The following is a 20,961-nucleotide window of genomic DNA, read 5'->3' as shown; positions in this document are numbered from 1 at the left end:
CAGAGCAGAACGCCTCTGGTTGTCATCAGTGGCACCTTCACATACCTCGACAGTACTACTCCCCGTTTTGCTGCCCTTCATGGAAATCTATCCCGGGCTTACATTTCAGCAAGATAATGGCCGCCCGCACACGGTGAGAGTTTCTACTGCTTGTCTTCGTGCTTGCCAACCCTATATTGACCAGAAAGGATGCTGGATGTCTCCCCCGTTGAAAACTATTTGGAGCTTTATGAGCGGGACCAGATAGGGATTTTGACGACCTAACGCGCAAATTAGACATAATTTGGCACTATATCTCTCAGGAGGACGTCCAACAACTCTGCAATCAGTACCAAGCTGAATAACGACTTGCATAAAGGGCAGAGATGGGCCAACGCATTACTGACTTGCTCAATTTGTGAGGGTCTTTCTCTTGAATAAATCGACCAATTTTTCTGAAATTGTAATCATTTGTTTGTCTATATATATATAATCACAGTTGCCGATTTCCGTCCCATTCGGACAATTCATTTGTGTTGCGACATTTATTTTTGTCTTAGAGTGTGTAACAAAAACGTGAATATATAGGGTCTTGAAGAGCAATAGTGAATATTTTAGGAAGTGGTAGTGGAGACTAACTCGAATAACATGTTCCATATAACAAGAGCAACATTTTTGTTGGTTACAGAGACAGCTGGTTACAGAGATAAGTTTTCATTTCGCGTGTTGGGACTTCATTTTCTCGGGTTTATTTGCCGATTGCCATTTTCCTTTTTAAACTGAAGATATAAAGCAGTGCTTCAGTGTACACAATTACTCTTTTTTGATTTTGATTGTGATTTGGTGGCCAACTCTAAGAGTAAAATGTTCTTAGGTTTCCAGCCGAATAAAGTGGTTAAAATGTCTCGAGCTTTCGACCAAGCACTTCTTAGCCATTATCAAGTAGAATGACTGCTGATGGGCTGCTGGAACGCCTCTATACGCCGGCTGTGACGTCACTGGTGTTCACTGCATCATCATACACACGCAGACTCGCGTGCGCTGCATCCGCTTCAGCCTCGCGATGGCTGGATCTCAAGTCCTGCTTCTCTGGTGGATTTGTCGCATTTTCTAGGTGTTCTTGACAATAAAAAACAGTCTCTGATTCGCCTTACCCACAACATTTTTTATGTGATCGTTGCAAAATTAAGTTGTTTGTAATTGTGATTCCTAGGTATTTAGTTGAATCGACGAACTTTAAACTTCAGTGCTTTATCGTGTAACCGAAATTTAACAGATTCATTTTAGTACTCATGTGGAGGACCTAACACTTTTCAGTGTTTAGTGTCGATATCTTGTCTAAATCATTTTGCAATTGGTTTTGATCTTTACTACACGGTAAACGACAGCATCATCTCCAAACAGCCTATAAGCGCCGATCAAAAAGTATCCGTTTGAGGTCGTTGCTACAGGCAACGTGGCGCGCATACGGATGCGGGTATATAAACACCAAAACGTAGGTAAATGATTAGTGTGGCATCGTCTTCCCGTCGTGCGTGCGATACAAGCGGAAATATGAACTATGACACCATTATTACCCAATGAGTCCAAACAGGACCAACGTGCTGTTATTCTTTTCTCGGTTGCCGAAGACCAAACACCGATAGATATCCATCGGAGAATGGAGAATATGTATGGGGCAGCACGTTTATCGAAAGCCACCGTTGTGGAATGGTGCGCCAAGCGGTGCTGCTGCTTCATGGTAACGCACCCCTCCGTATCACAAAATTTCGTAACGCAGAAGTTACGCCAACTCAAGCGCTGGACACCCGACCTATAGTCCTGATCTCTCCACAGGCGTTTATCACGCTTGCGGTACTGCAAACGAGGCCTTGAGGAGCCGACGATTCTGTCGGTTAATGAAATGCAACAAGCAGCTACGAACTTCTCCGCACAGACGGGTACCTTGAAACCTGATGCGTCGGTGAGATGGTTGCCTCAACGCTCACGGCGGTTTTTCCTGATTGGCATACCGATCCTGGACTGTACGGCCTTCGAACGGGAACTGTTCGGTCGTCTCTTATAAGACAGCTGGTCAAATTATCTCCTAAATTGCTTACATAGGTTCGTAACAGCACAGAGCCTATAGCACCAGGAGAACGCCAGAAATCGCATCTATTTCTGTCAGTGACTTCCCGCCAATTACTGCGAACTGTGACCTTTGACTGGTGGTCACGAACCCAGTCGCACAAGTCTGAGGCGATACTCCGTAGGCACGCTGTCTGATTAGAAGCCGCTTGCCAGGAAGGATATCAAAAGCCTTGTGCAAATAAAGAACTGTGAATTCAATTTAAGATCCCTTGTCGATAACACTCATTACTTCGTGCGAATAAAGAGCCACTTGTGTTTTTGCCAGAAACGATATTTTCTGAATCCGCCTATGAACAATACCAAGGAATTTCCGACGCTGTTCACTCACAATTTATATATATTGAGAACACTAACGCCACTGTAACAGTCCAAAAGTAACTCTTAAAGGACGATTTTGTCCCATGGTCATCAGGTCTTCTTTTCTTGTTTTTCCGTCGTAGATAAGTCAAATGTCCACATCTTCTACGCTCTTGGCACCTGTTAGGCGTTACATCGTGATGCGCAAAGATAAACACGTGCAGGCTGAGTACACAAGGAGGGGACGCTCTCCAGTGAAGCTGGCGAACCGGTTACGTAAGAGGTCGACCACGAGCACACCGTCCAAGGCCGCGTCGTATCGCTGTTGTCAGGCGCTTTGACGGGCGTGGCATACAAGGGAACCTCCCCATCGCACCCCTCTCAGATTTAATTCTATGTTGGCACAGTGGATAGACCTTGAAAAACTGAACACAGATCAATCGAAAAAACAGGAAGAAGTTGTGTGGACCTATGAAAAAATAAGCAAAATAGGCAAACTGAGTAGTCCATGCGGAATATAAGCAATTTCAAGGACAAGGTGAGTTCAGGAGCGCTGTGGTCATGCGCAGATGCGGAACGAGAGGTCCTTGGTTCAAGTCTTCCCTCGAGTGGAAATTTTAATTTTTTGTTTTCAGTTTATGTCACAAACTCTTATGTTTTCATCACTTTTTGGGAGTGATTATCACATCCACAAGAAAACCTAAATCGGGAAAGGTAGAAGAATCTTTTTACCCATTCGCCAAGTGTACAAGTTAGGTGGGTCGACAACATATTCCTGTCATGTGACGCACATGCCGTCACCTGTGTCGCATAGAATATATCAGACGTGTTTTCCTGTGGAGGAATCGATTGACCTATGACCTTGCGATCAAATGTTTTCGGTTTCCATTGAAGAGGCACGTCCTTTCGTCGACTAATCGCACTGTTTTGCGGTGCGGTCGCAAAACAAAGACACTAAACTTATTACAGTGAACAGAGACGTCAATGAACGAACGGACAGATCATAACTTTACGAAAATAAAGATAGTAAACTTATCACTCGAGGGAAGACTTGAACCAAGGACCTCTCGTTCCGCAGCTGCTCACACTACCCACGAGACCACGGCGCACATATGCTTACATTAACCTTGATGTTGTATATCTTGCGCATGGACTACTCAGTTTGTATATTTTGCTTATTTTATCATAGTTCCATACAACTTCTTCCTGTTTCCTCGATTGATCTGTGTTCAGTTTTTCAAGGCCTATCCACTGTGCCAACTTATAACTAAATCTGAGGGGGGTGCGATGGGGAGGTTCCCTTGTTAGTAATATTACGGTGGGGCTCCGTGGCACTTTTTTATGTGTTTTTTCTATGGTTGCTTACTCCCCTGCGCTGCCAACCTCCCCTTCCACTCCACCGCGCTAATTTTATACAACTCCATGTCAAAACGAGATGTGTAAAGAGGGAAAGGAAATCGCCTCAACCTCCGAAATCGGAAAATTCAGTTAAAAGAAAAACCCTCAACTTCTCGAAGTACTAGTTCTGAATGATAAATTAATTCTTAACGTCAGCTAGACAGATTGTTTTTCTCGGTCTGCATGACTGAATTCTATGTCACTACGCGAAACACAATGGTCAGGTGACGTGACGGTTCGGTACCACAACACAGATACAGAGTACATAGCGAGCCAGTCTGTTCCTTTTTACGGTTCAACCTGGATCGCACTACTTGTATTTCATGTACAAAGGCCGGTCGGAGTGGCCGTGCGGTTCTAGGCACTACAGTCTGGAACCGAGCGACCGCTACGGTCGGAGGTTCGAATCCTGCGTCTGACATGGATGTGTGTGATGTCCTTAGGTTAGTTAGATTTAATTAGTTCTAAGTTCTAGGCGACTGATGACCTCAGAAGTTAAGTCGCATAGTGCTCAGAGCCATTTGAACCATTTTTTGTACGAAAGAAGCCTGTGGTTGTAGCAAGAGCAATGTTTAGTCTTCCTTCATGGGAAATAATATATGTGATCGGGTATTACACACTTGAGATAAATGGAAGTGCTATGCCACCAATGAAACAAACATGTATGGTTTTCTTTTGCTTCTTGTTAATGTGTAAATGTGTATGTAAGTTTCACACTGACTGTACGGAAAGCGATGATTAATTGGGAAACAGCACTATTTCCGGCACAGGAAGTGAGAAACCGCACACCACAATTTTGTATTAACAATAGAAGCAACTACAAAAACATGCTGGAATACAGTTAGAAGTTCATAAACGAAAAGACTGAGAAGTCTTGTTTAAAGACATGAAGATGCAGCACATGGTAATTCTTTGAAGATAACTAGTATTGATGAATGTAGTTTTTTGTCAATGTACGGCTGAAAGGTCAACACGTTACGCACGCAATCGATCACCAGTTATTTACGAAAGGGAAAAGACCTGTTGAGCGACAGTTGTAGTTATAAAAAGGCGAGGGCGAATCGAATATGAAATTTAACAGTTCACTAGTTTACGTATTTTGTACTCAGAAATTTTCTACAAAAGGGAATTTGTAAATAAAAGTGAAATCCACCACGCATTCAATGCTGGTAATTTTACTTCTATTTCGCTAGTTTCATTTACTATAGAAAAAAGTAGCAAATGTTGTCTGTGAACAAGCGCTGAGTGAAATATCCACTCCAACCTTATGTTCCAGGTTATTGACACAAGACCATAAATTACAAGTACTTTTTCGAATTCGTTTCTTTTTACGGAAGACTTTTGGAGAAAGAACTGTTGTATTCACCTTGCAGTCGTCAGGTAAATGAAATTATTCTCAGGCGGGTTTTTGAGGAAAAAACGACGTGCAGGAAAACACGCGTGAGACTGTCACAGTTTTTCACATTTTCTCCGTGATATTTCCTTCGATGAAATATATCCCTCCAATCAACGAGTAAGCAAAGGCTGGAGAAAGAAGTTTCGACAACATGTTGGAGTATATAGTGCCGGTCCAAACCGCAAATTCTTCTCTTTCTACTGGAAGTGACAGATTTCGATTATCTTAAGCATCATCTGATTAACATTAATTTAGTCTTAGAACATGAGTCGGTGACGGCTATCTTCGGTAGAACCCAACGGCCGCGGGCACCGGCACCTCATGTGCTCAGGGAAAATTCATCTTTGTCAGGTGAAGCTTATGATAACCGAAACCGGACACCATCACTGCAAAGAAAAGAAACTGTGATTTAGTCTGTTACTGTTGATTCTTATACTAACATTGAAGATTGGGAACTGCATCACGAAACACGCAGCTGTACTTATTTTTGTTTTGACAGTCAGTTTCGATCAAAGTCAGACCATTCTTGGATCATCTTTGCGACAGAGGAACATTATACGAGGGTTGGAACTTAAATAGTGGCAACTATTTATTCACAACCGATACACAAGAGTTACGTGTATACACCTGTTACTGTCCTTCAAAGTAGTCACCAGCGTTGCGTAGAACCTGTGGAAGACGTAGTATATACCGTTGGCAGAGCCTGTTCTGTTGATGTGTAAGTAGGCTGTTTATGTTTTTTTATTGGTAACGCCACCTCTGTATGAAAATCACTGGCTGTGCTGTGTGCGGTCTGTGGCTGCTTTTGCATTGTTGTAATACTCGCCATTGTAGTGTTAGGCATCTGGCTGTGAACAGCGCGTAGCGTTGCGCAGTTGGAGGTGAGCCGCCAGCAGTGGTGGATGTGGGGAGAGAGATGGCGGAGTTTTGAAATTTGTCATGAACTGCTATATATATATATATATATATATATATATATATATATATATATATATATATATATATATATATATGATGATATCAAGGTAAATACATTGTTTGTTCTCTATTAATATCTTTCATTTGCTAACTATCCCTATCAGTAGTTAGTGCCTTCCATAGTTTGAATCTTTTATTTAGCTGGCAGTAGTGGCGCTTGCTGTATTGCAGTAGTGGGAGTAACCAAGATTTTTGTGAGGTAAGTGATTTGTGAAAAGTACAGGTTAATGTTAGTCAGGGCCATTCTCTTGTAGAGATTATTGAAAGTCAGATTGCGTTGCGCTAAAAATATTGTTCGTCAGTTTAAGGACAGTCGTGCATAATTGTTCAACGGGGATGTTTCAGATGGTGCGAATGGGACGGTCTAAAGTTATGTTGATTCTCGTGTACGACTGTGAAGATGTTATACTAACGCATCACGTTCCTCCATGGCAGACCGTCAAAGCACTGCTCGTTTTTTAGCATCACCTGCGACCAGCTTTGCGAAAGAAACGGCGACACTTTCTGCCCCCACCCATCATTTTGCACGACAATGCCAGGGCGCATACAGTGCAAGCTGTGGCTGCTCTGTTCGGTCGATGGGACTGGGAAGTACTGTACCATCAACCATACTCCCCGGACTAGAGCCCTTGTGACTTTGATTTGATTCCGAAGATGAGGGAACCACTTCGTGGTATTCGCTTCGGAACTGTTCCAGGGATTCGACAGGCAGTAGACCGCTCCATTCGCACCATCAACAGAACAGGCTCTGCTAACGGTATACTACGCCTTCCACATCGCTATCAACGGGTTCTACACTACGCTGGTGACTGCTTTGAAAGACAGTAACAGGGGCAAACATGTAACTCTTTTGTATCGGTTGTGAATAAGTAGTTGCCACTATTTAAGTTCTAGCCCTCGAATGTCAAGCGCACACTATAATGGTGCGCAGTGCCGCATAAAACATTTTTAACAAGACATGCATTACGCACAGAACGTTATTTAAGTATACAACCAATATATGGTAATTACAAAACATGCATTTATTGAGAATTTCAGAACTGTAAACAATAATCAGAATCTCAAAATGCTCCATTTTGGTAAGACCTGTTATTGCAGTTGTCAAATGCACAGTTAAATACGTATTTTGTAATCATATTCTTTGTATACATGAATGGCAACATGTGTAAGGCAGTTATAGCCACTGTGTAGAATTATTGTTGCACTTGATACATAGCTGAAGAGTGGAAATTTCAAACGTTTTAAGCTCAATTTTTTCATAAAGCGCGTTGTTAGTACTTTCGTGTTCCCGGTGCCACGAATATTTCTACCGTTAATGAACGGCACGCTGTTAATGCATCAAAGATTCTAACACGATGCCACAGAACTTACACAAACACAAAACCTTATAGAACATAGTAAACAATAAAAGTGATGCACATCTGCTACAACATTTCTGTCCGAGACGAAGTTGATTCGTGCAGCTGTGGAGTTAATGCCATCCGCCAACTGGAACGCCAGTAATGGCTTTGCTTTATCACAGTTAATAAGAGATACAGTTCAAATTCTTGAAAAAGCTATCTCTCTAACGTAAAGGGAAAAAAATCTGAAAATATTTGACGTGTTTGTACTGCCATGAAGTTGTTCCTCTGTTGCGTCATATACCAAGCGAAAACACAATCGCCGGCCGGAGTGGCCGAGCGGTTCTAGGCGCTACAGTCTGGAACCGCGAGACCGCTACCGTCGCAGGTTCGAATCCTGCCTCGGGCATGGATGTGTGTGATGTCCTTAGGTTTGTTAGGATTAAGTAGTTATAAGTTCTAGGGGACTGATGACCGATGCAGTTAAGTCCCATAGTGCTCAAGGCCACTTGAACCACTTGAAAACACAATGAAGGCCTACAGCCTACCTAAGAATCTATACGATAACAGTAGCAGTTTTATGATGGAAATTAACGGATTATTTGCTCATTAGCGTCTGATTATTCCGGTCACTGGCCTTCGCTAGGCCTTGGGAGACCTGAAGAACATACATCGATTTAAAACACGATAAAATTATTCTTTGAGTAGATCATTCTGTGGATGCAAAAAGAGATCAACAACTTTCACAGAGAATTTGGTGACGTTATATTCACATTATACTTAAAGATTATTTTGTTAGTTCATTTACAAAAATTTAACTCTGTGGTTATTCAAAGGTGAATAAAAGCTGGATAAGTAAACTGGAGTATGCGGTTAGTATCAGTGTGCGTATTCAGCTACATTTTAATAAATAAATGCTTCAGAATTGGATCCGATACACAGATAGACACAATTATAGACCCTTGACGCAAAGATTTTCTTTTTTGGGGGTTGGGGGGGGGGGGGGAGGGCGAGACGTTCATTGGCAAAATTTAATCCCGACAAGAGTTTATGATCCAGTTAGGTGAAAATGGCTTTAATATGCACGCAACTTCCGTTCTTTCCACTTTTCAATGCCTTGTCTTAGAACACCAAAGCGAGCAAGTAACGGAAACAATTGGTGTTTTTAGGTCACTAGCTTGGCTCTTAATGCAAACACACGGCCCAAATTTCATACTGATTGGATTAATATAAGCACGCTACGTTACGGATATTCCAGGATGAAAAAGTTAAAAATGTTCCTACAAATTCAAAATAAGGAAAAGAAACGACTAAACAGATTTACAACTTCTGGCTTTTTTGTTTATTTAGGAAATGCACAAATGAGGGATTCATGTTTAAACCAGAAATGCAAATATACCTCAGATTTACGTTCTATCACGCTGAGGACGACCATATAAATGTTTTGAAAAACAAAACTGTAACAAAAACATGTAAAAATAGTAACAGAAAGCGCATATTATTCAGAAGGAAGTACAGCAAAGTCACAACCACCTCGGGGGCCAGTTCATAAACCAATGGTGGAAAAAACTGTGTTGGGAATAATTTTACACATAACCTCTACGTACTTACGGCAACTGGTTCTCAAAAACTGGTCAAGAAATATACGTAACCACTTTTATTTGCGTTTCGTGACAGGTTTTCGGTTAAATAACTATCTTCATACCAAATTTTCCATGGTGAAGTTACAGTGTTGGCAGTATTGATGATGATATCTGGAAATGGCCATTAGCGGCATCTGGTCACCAAGAATATATAAGAAGCTATTTGGTCTGTCTGCAGATCAATTTTCAATGGCCATAGGCCGACAAGACGAGAATACATTAGACGACCATGTGTGAATGCTTGGGTTAAACAAAAACCCTCTCCTCAGTTCCTCACGAAATAACGAGGTGTGGCACATGGGTGATAATTTGTTCATGGCGACACTACACACGACACACCAATCGGTGCTGTTCGACAAGAGCGTTCTATGTGCCGGCACTGGGTTACACCCACTCCCTTTCTTTCTTTCTTTCTCTCTCTCTTTCTCTCGCTGTCTCTCTCTCTCTCTCTCTCTCACACACACACACACACACACACACACACACACACACACATACACGCAAATCATATCAAATCACAGTCATTTACATTTAAGACATAACACAGTCGCATGTCAAGAAGGGCAGCTACCTATATGTTTGCAGAAAGAAGTCTTTGCACAACATGTGGCTCAAAATCACCTCGGCTTCTCCCTGTCTACAATGGCGTACAGAAATGTTTAGGCGAGGTTATTGACCTAGTCACAGAATGAAAGGAACATTTCGTAACACTAAAAGACAACCAGAAGGTTATCATCATAATATTACAAACAAAACGAAGAGTGAATTTACCACAAACGGCAGATAAATAAATACTCACGAGTCGCCTTTCCACTTGTAGAAGTCCAGCGGCCCCTGCGTGGAGGGCGCCGTGAAGTTTGGTACGATGCTCTCGAGCTTCATGTTGTAGCGGCGGCAACTGTTGTGCGTCTCTGAACAAGTGACTGGCGGCTGCTGGGCCACCGCGTACTTATATAAGTAAGCGGAGAGGAGTTGGGTAGGAGGAGCGAGAGAGAGGGACAGAGAGAGAGAAGATTGCAAAGTCAGCAGCGCTCAGCTTTGCTCTTTCACTCGCACAGTCCCAGTCGCTCTCTGTCCCACACCGTGACTCGGCAGCTGCCGAAGTCTGGCCGATAACCAGCAATGTTGGAAGCCGCTATCTGCACTCTAAATACACGCCCACTGCCAGCATGGAATTCGAGGTTCATGCAGTGACGTCTTTCTTTACGACTGGCGTGTATCTAATGCGTAATGATGTCTGTTGTAGTGCAACGTAGATTCAGCAGGTTCTAGCACAGTGATTAATAAACAGTTCTTACACGGTACCCGTCTCCAAGATCCGATAAATGATTCGAAACAATACTTTTGGCATGTATTACTGTCCAAAGAGCCGAGGAGTCTTCTTTGGGTTGATACTATGCAAGATTACACAGACGGAAACTGAACTCCACGGATAAAACTTCGACGTGAGACCTGAGTTTCTCTGGGCGTACACCACGTTCATAAAACTTATGGGAATGCAGCCGGGTGACGTCGTCGATAAACGCTGATTTTTCGACACATGACCACCCTGTCATGTTCAAGGAAAAACTGCAGCAACTAAGCCCTGTGCAAGAAAATTTATAACCTCGGTTTGTAGAGCAACGCACATTTACACACACACGCACACACACAAACTGTATGCCGGCCGGTGTGGCCGAGCGGCTCTAGGCGCTTCAGTCCGGAACCGCGCTGCTGCTACTGTCGCGGGTTCGAATCCTGACTCGGGCATGGATGTGTGCGATGTCCTTAGGTTAGTTAGGTTTAAGTAGTTCTAAATCTAGGGGATTGATGACCTTAGATGTTAAGTCCCATAGTGCTTAGAACCATTTGAACCACAAACAGTAAAAACTAGCGCCACCACACAACCAAAGATGACCGACGACAGAAGTTATGGGGAGTCAAAATTTCTAAACAATGGGTGAGGTAGCATTAACTCTATCCCCCTGTTTTTTGATAAGGGAGGGAGCAGTTTTCGATACACAATTCAAGCAAAAACCTCCATCTTTATTTACAAGGTTACTTGCTAATTTAATTTCACCTGCTTCCTTAACACCACTATCCCAGTACCTGTAAGTGCATGCTAGAATCTCCGTGTTGTTGTATTCCACAGGGTGACTGTTGCCTAGACAATGTTCTGCAATAGCCAATCTGCTCGTCTGTTGTAAGCGTATGTGACGCCTATTCCCAGTACACCGGTCCTGTGCGGTCCTGATTGTCTGACCACTGTATGACATGCCATAATTGCAAGAACACGGTAGACACCTGCCTTACATAAACCAAGGTCATCTTTAACGGAACCTAAAGGGACAGTCTTCTCAGACAGGGGTCAGAAAACTCATTTCACATCACATTTCTGCAAAATAGATCCATCTTGTTGGAAATGCTCCCAGTGTACGGCATAAAAGGCATAAATCTTGGAGCTAACTTGATATTATCGTCACCCACACGGCTCAGCATGGACTATTTCGTACCTTATACGAAGACATGTCCGAAAGAACAGATACCATCGGTGACCATGCAGCTCTCTTAGAATGAAAAGATAATGAAATCGAGACCCTAAGCTGCCGACAGGCGTTGATATACATCAACGGGGACAGTTGAAAATATGTGCTCCCACCGAGACTCGAACCCGTGACCGCCTGCCTACATGGCAGACGCTCTATCCATCTGAGCCACCGAGGACGTAGACGATAGTGCGACTGCAGGGATTTATCCCTTGCACACTCCCCGTGAGACCCACATTACCAACTTAATGTCGACACACTACATTCGTAGTGCCCCTGCCCATTACACTCATTACTCGCTGAGACAATCTTACTGAGTCCCGTAAGAGTTCGGGCAATGCGTGTGCATCCAGCACAGAAGAAGAAGGTCAATGGCCGGTTAGACTTAACTATACATGAAGATGGCATCTGTTCTTTCGGACATGTCCGAAGGTACAGATACCATCGGTGCAAGGGATAAATCCCTGCAGTCGCACTATCATCTTTGCCCTCGGTGGCTCAGATGAATAGAGCGTCTGCCCTGTAAGGAGGAGACCCCGGGTTCGAGTCCCGGTCGGGGCACACATTGTCAACTGTCCCCGATGATGTATATCAACGCCTGTCGACAGCTTACGGTATTGATTTCATTTCACCGATGGTACCTGTTGTTTCGGAGATGTTATCTAATGTAAGTTGGTTATCTTATGTAATATAACAACACAAACATTCTGGCATGCATTTTCAGCTATTGGGAAGGTATTATTAAGGAAGCAGGTGAAATTAAAGTAGCAAGTAACCTTGTAAATAAAGATGGAGGTTTTTGTTTAAATTCTGCGTAGAATCCAGCTCTCTCTCCCTTGTCAAAAAACAGACGGACTGAGTTAACGTTACCTCACCCGTTGTTTAATTTCTTAGTAAATTTCACTATCTTCAGCTGTCGGTCATCTTTGGTTATGTGTTAGCGCTAGTGTTTGCAGTGTGTCTGTATTTGTGTGTGTGTGTGTGTGTGTGTGTCCCGAAGTTTTAAATTTTCTTGCACAAGGCTTACCTGCTGCCGTTTTGCCTTGAATATGATAGAGTGGTCACACGTCGAAATGTAGACAATTGTCCCCTACTTCAACCGGCTGCATCCCCTTAAGTTATTTGAACAAAACTTCGGTGGTTCTTCAGGGATACTTTCTTTTTCGGCATAAGGGACCCGTAGTCTCCGCTGGTTGGTTTCCTGTCACAATTACTTTTGTTTCTGTGAAAATACTTACACAGTAGCGGCGAAGCCTATAGTAAGCAATCACCAAAATATACAACTCAAAACACAGGCGATGCAAAATTTTCAGCAGAAATATGTACATTGCTATGTAAAACCATATACGTGTACGTATTGTCCAGCGCTTCACCAGTAAACCTATTCATACTGTTGTGTATTATCGCACAACCATCACTGCTGGCTTAAACCCAAGAGAGAATCGAGCAGTGTTGAATGTAAGCTTAAGGACAGACTGTAAACGGGGCATTACTTCAGTCAGCAGCAAGCATGCCGAATGGGTGAAACAAGTTTGTTTCCAAACAAAACACAAAGTGCATACTGTCGACATTTGCACTAGTGTGCAAGTATTTTCAGTGCAAAGATAAATAGGGATAATAAATTAAACGGAATGCAATTACTATGTAACAAGTCATCGAAAATCAGAGATCCCTTATACCAAAATACTCAGAGAAATATCCATGGACAAATTCCGAAATTTTATAGTTCGCCGAGGACAGACAAAGAGGCAAAGAGAGCATACCCCGCCCAAAGGAGTCTACTGCGATCAAACGCAGGTCTTAACTAGAGAAAGAAGTATCTGACAACGTGCGTCTGGACGATAGCAGTTCACAGAAGTGAATCATGAACTTATAAGTGGGCTCCTTCTGTGTTGGCAGCGCTGTGTAGCGCTTTGCATTGGATCTCTGACTGCGCTTTGTTTGTAAGAGACTCTGTGGCTGGTTGGACTCGTTGTTGGCTGTTAATGGCCAGTAGTGTTGGGCAGTTGAAAGTTAGTCGCCAGCAGTGATGGATGTATTGTTGGGCAGTTGGAGGTGAACAGCCAGCAGTGACGGATGTTAGATGTGAGAAGTTAGCATTGATGGAGGGTAGAGGTCTGACGTGTTAACATAGGCTAACGATCTGTACATGTTCGACTTGGAGATTGAATATTATTCATGATTATATACATTTGTACTAGATGTCAATGTTTGAACTGGATGTCACATTATTAAGGTAAAAAAATACATTATTTGGTTTGCAACAAAATCTTTCCTTTGCTAACCACATACATATTAGTAGTTAGTGGCTTTAGTAGTTAGAATCTTTTATTTAGCTGGCAGTATTGACGCTCGCTGTATTGCAGTAGTTCGCGTAATGAAGATGTTTGTGAGGTAAGTGCTTAATGAAATGTATAGGTTATTGTTAGGATTTCTTTTTAGTTAGGACCATTCTTTTGAATTAATTATTTGAAGTCAAGTTATCCTTTTTTTTGAGCAGTCAGATTGCGTTGCGCTAGGATATTATGGGTCTCAGTCACTCAGCAATTTAAGTACAGACTATGGAAGAACGGAAGAGAATAGTCGAAGATTTTAAGAAGTGATGTTATAGAAGATTGCTGAAGTTATACACTGAGAAATTTTTAAGTGGAATAACGAAAATTTACTCCAAGTGTACAGAAGTAATGCAGCTAGAAATAAAGTCCTGCTCTGAATGTTCATGAGGATGGGGCACTTCATACTAAGCGCGAACAATGGTGTTGTAGCGAAGAGGCTCCAAGTGCAAGTGAATGAGTGGCTGCTACCGACCATCACATATCGCAGCGGCAGAGAGGGCTCATGGTATTGAGCAGCTAGAGGCATGGCTCAGCAGACATGCTCCATTGGGTCCATCGAATCCCGCACGACCACTATCGGTATCTGACGGAAACTTGCAATTCTGTTGCCAACTGTGATGCCCATAGAGCAGTATCAATACGTGACACCACAAATAGGGTGTGTGACCAACACAGATGGCAATACACACTCTGCAATGTGCTCCCATGCTGGCACAAGGAAGGTAAGCAGTTATGATAGAGCGTTTCATTCCTCCACCAGCGTGATTGGATGGTCTTTGGTATATGTGGATGTGCAGCAGTACATCTCCCTAACGCATCCCACATGGGGTTGGTGGGATTTAAGTTGGGGGAATGGGCAGGGCAGTCCGTTTGCTGAACATCCTCCATTCCAAAGATCCTCCATCTACGCTGTTCGATGCACTCATGCGTTATCATCCATAAAAATGAAGTCATAACGCACTCCTGCAAAGAAGCAAATGGGTAAAGAATACATGGTCACAATAACGTTGCCCAGTGGATGCACGGTGTTCAAAGATTTGGAGGCAAGTACTGCCACGATACATTATGCCTCCCCACACCATAACACCTATACGATCTAAAGTTGGTACCACACTACGACAAATGCCTAAGTTGAAGCGGCGACTACGTAGAGAAGTAGCTAGAAGGTGTAGCTAATCCTTATATATAAAATTCTCGTGTCACAGTGTTAGTTGCCACACTCCTCCGAAAGGGCTCGATCGATTCTGATGAAATTTTACATATATATTCGGTAGGTCTGAGAAACGGTTGTAATCTGTTTTTCATACCCCAAAGTGATAAGGGTGCTCCACCCAAAAAAATTTCTTATTTTTTGGACAGAACATTTTATTTTTATATTTTTACGAAGTGGCATTTCAAAATACACGCAATATTAAATTTTCACCCTTCTACCACCAACCCCTATTTTTAATAGCGATTTTAGAAATTTAAGAATTTTCAACCCCAGTCGGTAACTGATCAATTATCACTTCACCAGTTATCCCCGCTAGGTGTCTACCGGTGATAGTCTTTCAGTACATAGGTAACTGAAGAAAACGTACCAAAAGCAACGACTCGAATATCCCTCTTTGAATCGACGTAACTAGACCGAGAAGTTCAGCTGGATAGCGCGCGTCATTCGCCAAACCGACATTTAGCCTAGCGCACACGCATCGATTTCTATCGCACGTAAATATATCGTACAATCAGATTCTTTTAGTGGAACAAACAAGTTTCTATGCTTTCCTTTGTTCCTCTAAAAGAATTTATTCGTACAATATTTTTACGCATGATAAAAATCGATGCGTGTGCGCTTGGCCTTATTCATAATGCTGGTGAACACGTTTCGACACGAAATTTCCGCTATGTTTGTATGCTCATGGACGAGCCGTGTATCGGCTGCAATTGTTAAATCCGTGCGATCTACCGTAGAAACGCTAGAACTACAGGGTTATTACAAATGATTGAAGCGATTTCACAGCTCTACAATAACTTTATTATTTGAGATATTTTCACAATGCTTTGCACACACGTACAAAAACGCAAAAAGTTTTTTTAGGCATTCACAAATGTTCGATATGTGCCCCTTTAGTGATTCGGCAGACATCAAGCCGATAATCAAGTTCCTCCGACACTCGGCGCAGCATGTCCCCATCAACGAGTTCGAAAGCATCGTTGATGCGAGCTCGCAGTTCTGGCACGTTTCTTGGTAGAGGAGGTTTAAACACTGAATCTTTCACATAACCCCACAGAAAGAAATCGCATGGGGTTAAGTCGAGAGAGCGTGGAGACCATGACATGAATTGCTGATCATGATCTCCACCACGACCGATCCATCGGTTTTCCAATCTCATGTTTAAGAAATGCCGAACATCATGATGGAAGTGCGGTGGAGCACCATCCTGTTGAAAGATGAAGTCGGCGCTGTCGGTCTCCAGTTGTGGCATGAGCCAATTTTCCAGCATGTCCAGATACACGTGTCCTGTAACGTTTTTTTCGCAGAAGAAAAAGGGGCCGTAAATTTTAAACCGTGAGATTGCACAAAACACGTTAACTTTTGGTGAATTGCGAATTTGCTGCACGAATGCGTGTGGATTCTCTACCGCCCAGATTCGCACATTGTGTCTGTTCACTTCACCATTAAGAAAAAATGTTGCTTCATCACTGAAAACAAGTTTCGCACTGAACGCATCCCCTTCCATGAGCTGTTGCAACCGCGCCGAAAATTCAAAGCGTCTGACTTTGTCATCGGGTGTCAGGGCTTGTAGCAATTGTAAACGGTAAGGCTTCTGCTTTAGCCTTTTCCGTAAGATTTTCCAAACCGTCGGCTGTGGTACGTTTAGCTCCCTACTTGCTTTATTCGTCGACTTCCACGGGCTACGCGTGAAACTTGCCCGCACGCGTTCAACCGTTTCTTCGCTCACTGCAGGCCGACCCGTTGATTTCCCTTTACAGAGGCATCCAGAAGCTTTGAACTGCGCATACCATCGCCGAATGGAGTTAGCAGTTGGTGGATCTTTGTTGAACTTCGTCCTGAAGTGTCGTTGCACTGTTATGACTGACTGATGTGAGTGCATTTCAAGCTCGTCATACGCTTTCTCGGCTCCTGTCGCCATTTTGTCTCACTGCGCTCTCGAGCGCTCTGGCGACAGAAACCTGAAGTGCGGCTTCAGCCAAACAAAACTTTATGAGTTTTTCTACGTATCTGTAGTGTGTCGTGACCATATGTCAATGAATGGAGCTACAGTGAATTTATGAAATCGCTTCAATCATTTGTAATAGCCCTGTAATAGTGGCCGATACTGCCGGACTTCCCCGTACTCCTTTTCTCCCTCCCTACACAGTTTCCGGCCATTATCATTGTTTGTGTCATGAGCTCCCGCCAACAACGGCTATTGTGTTAGACGTATACATTGTGTTACACGTATACATTATTCTTATAGACTAGAGATAATTTATATGGCAAAACCACGTTTGCCGGGTCAGCTATAATTCAGAGGCGGAACGAAGTTCGCCGGGTATAGCTAGTGTAACAAAAAAAATCACTGTTGTTTCTATTTCGCCTCTAGTCGGAGGTTGGAAAGATAGCTCTCGTATCTATGCTCCAACTTGCCACTGACCCCTTTCTATACCTTCCAGTATTTCATACTGACACAGAATTCTCAACTTCGTTTAAAGAACGCTACTGAGTAAAAAAAATTTTGTATCAAAATTTTACTTTATTTGGCCGAACTTCCTGACAGAATGTCACCGTTCCTCTGTCTACCACTATCAAATTATCAAATGTCAGAGGAACATGCCTTCAGTTTAAGAAGGAATTTTACTGGAGAGCTTAGTTGCGAGTATCTTATCACAGACATCCTTTTCACACTAAATCCACCCGCTATGTCATGAACGAGAATACACCATTAGAGTGCCCTCGAAGCAGAAGCGCTCGCGGCGCCGATAAGCAGTATGTGTATCTGCGCCAAACAAGAGCGCTCTCAGTCCGCCAGTGATAACCTGTTTTGTTACGTAAGTAACCCACACAAGAGAGGAAGACGCCCAGTTACCATCGTCTCTAGGCTGTGTGAAATTGTACAAAATTCACTCAATCAAAAAGACGATCGATGAGTGAAAATTACGAATTGGTATCCTAGTAACACAACCACTGTTTCATTTTGGAGCAACCGTCATCATCATCATCAGCAGCAGCAGGCAGCAGCTCTTTGACATTCACTACTGGATAAATTACAGATTACAGACTCCAGTTGTATAAACCGATGTTACTCGTACGTTTTTCCTAAAATTGTCCACTCACCTTCAGTCAACTTGTTGGCGCTATCGATTTTATTCCTTGAATTAAAGCAAAGCTTATCCATTATCGATACTGCCCGCATCCACGAGAGCATTTTTTTTTTTTTTTTTTTTTTATTTTGACGTCTGTCCACTGACTGATTCGATACGGTCCGCCACGAATTTCTCCTGTGCCAACCTCTTCTTCATAGAGTAGCACTTGCAGGATACGTCCTCCATTATTTGTTCGATGTATTCATCTGTGTCTTCCTCTGCAGTTTTTATCCTCTACAGCTCTCTCCAGTACCATAGAAGTTATTTCTTAATGCCTTAACAGTTGTCCTATCATCCTGTCCGTTCTTCTTTTCAGTGTTTTCCCTATATTCCGTTCCTCGCTTATTCTACGGAGAACCTCATTACTTACCTTACCAGTCCACCTAATTTTCAACATTCTTCAGTAGCACCACATCTGAAATGCTTCGATTCACTACTGTTCCAATTTTTTCCACAGTCCTTGACTAATTGCCATACAACGTTGTGTTCCAGACGTACATTTAGATTTGGACCTGTGTTTGATACTCTAGACTTCCCTTGGCCAGGGATGCCCTTTTTGCCAGTATTAATCTGCCGAGATAGCAGAATTCCTTAACTTCATCTACTTCGTTATCACCAATTCTGATCGTGTTCACGAAGTTTTTCGGTGTTCTTGTTTATGCTATTTCTCATTACTTTCGTCATTCGATCTACTTTGTGTACTCGTTATACTGTTCACTCCATTTAACAGAGTCTGTATTTATTCTTCACTTTCACTCAGAATAACAATGTCGTCAGGCAATCCTTTTACCTCTAATTTTACTGCCGGTCTTGAACCTTTCTTTTAGTTCCGTCATCGCTTCTTCTATGTATACATTGAAGAGCAGGAGCGAAGGACTTCACTCTGGCCTTATACCCTTTTTAATCAGAGCACTTCGTTCTTGGGTTGGGTTGAGTTGATTTGGTGAAAGAGACCAAACAGCGAGGTCATTGGTCTCATCGGATTAGGGAAGGGCGGTAAAGGAAGTCAGTCGGCCGTGCCCCTTCAAAGGAACCATCCCGGAATTTGCCTGAAGCGATTTAAAGAAATCACGGGAAACCTAAATCAGGATGGCCGGACGCGGGATTGAACCGTCGTCCTCCCGGATGCGAGTCCAGTGTGCTAACCACTTCGTTCTTGGTTTTCCAGTATTATTGTTCCATCTTGGTTCTTGTACATGCTGTATACTAACGGCCTTCCGCTATAGCTTACTCTATTTTTCTCAGAATTTCGGAAATCTTGCATCATTTTACATTGCCAAACGTTTTTTTCAGGTCGACAAATCATATGAACGTGTCTCGACTTTTTTTTTTTTAAATCTTTCTTTCATTATCACATGGATGTCAGGACCGCCTCTCTGGTGCCTTCATCTTTCCTAAAGCCAAGCTGGACTCATCTGGACCCGCTGCGTCGTGTAAGTCATATAAGGACAGTATTATGTTATGAGACCAAACACGTTGTGTGTTTGATTACATTGAGGATGAAATCACACTGTAATAGGCCTATTGTAATAAACAATATAATCAAACACAGCAGCGTCTTTGGTCTCATAACATAATATAATAATGTCCTTGGATGCAAGAGCTGTTAAGCTGATTGTGCGGTAATTCTCGCACTTGGGGCTGAGCGTATATCAAATAAAATATAACTACAGATTGCTTCGCCCAGTCACCTATGAAATATTTATTTATTATCACGAACTACACTCACGGAAATGTAGTATTCAGTGAAGATCCTGTCCGAACGCTGCCAAACTGATATTACAATGTTCTCATGTGAGATGCGTCGACGAAAATTTCGTTCTTATGCGAGCTTATTTTCAGCGTTTTCAGTACAGAAAAAAGCCATTCCTATTGATCAGGAATAACGTCAGTACACGATGGTTGTTGGATGTGTCCACCATTACTGGAGATTTCCAGGTGAAGGTGCTCCACAGCATACTCAGAGGACGTGCACGAGCAGCTTATCGCCATCTTTCCGACTTCGAGAAAGGTCGAACCACTGCCGTGAGCGACACTGGATTTCATAAGCACAGACCGAACAGGAAACAAGTGCCACACGCCTTGTCAATGACTATGATACAAATTGCTGTCCGATAGTAAATGTAGGTCCATCATAACGAGTTTCTAACTTTGCGAAGACAATTGGATACAATGGACATTTGGAGTCGACTGCCTCGCAAAAGGGATTGCTTAAGGCATGTAAAGTTATGCGTCATTATTAAGTGAAACGACGTATTTTTTTGGTGTCATCAGTCGTCTGACTGGTTTGATGCCGCTTGCTACGAATTCCTATCCTGCGCTAAACTCTATTGTCTCAGAGTACCATTTGCATCCTACGTCCTCAGTTATTTGGTGGATGTATTCATGTTTCTGTCCTCTCCCGCAGTTTTTACTCTCTACAGCTCCCACTACTCCCATGGACATTATTCTCTAATGTTGTAACTCATGTCCTGTCATGTCACCCCTTCTTCTTGTAAGTCTTCCTCATATGTTCTCCTCTTCGCCGATTCTGCGGACAACCGCCTCATTCTTTGTTTTATCAGCCCACCTAATTCTCAGCATACTTCAGTA

At 42.8% G+C, this 20,961-nt stretch overlaps 1 protein-coding gene across 2 annotated transcripts in view; it reads right to left on the bottom strand.

Moving 5' to 3' along the window:
• The window catches only part of LOC126262999 (peroxiredoxin-6-like), a 192,794-nt gene that overhangs the window by 9,216 nt on the left and 162,617 nt on the right, over window positions 1-20,961 (bottom strand). Inside the window, exon 1 of one of the 2 annotated variants that reach the window (XM_049959956.1) lies at window positions 9,961-10,119. The exons of the other annotated variant lie outside the window; for it this stretch is intronic. Coding sequence (XP_049815913.1) covers window positions 9,961-10,043 — 83 coding nt within the window. The 5' untranslated portion in view covers window positions 10,044-10,119. Of the gene's footprint in view, window positions 1-9,960; window positions 10,120-20,961 lie in introns of those variants that run through there. 2 annotated transcript variants of the gene reach the window in all.

The sequence above is a fragment of the Schistocerca nitens genome, chromosome 6 (genome assembly GCF_023898315.1).
Source record: "Schistocerca nitens isolate TAMUIC-IGC-003100 chromosome 6, iqSchNite1.1, whole genome shotgun sequence".
Lineage (NCBI taxonomy): Eukaryota > Metazoa > Arthropoda > Insecta > Orthoptera > Acrididae > Schistocerca > Schistocerca nitens.
Note: the sequence above shows the minus strand (reverse complement) of the source record. Positions and strands in the feature narration are given on the sequence as shown.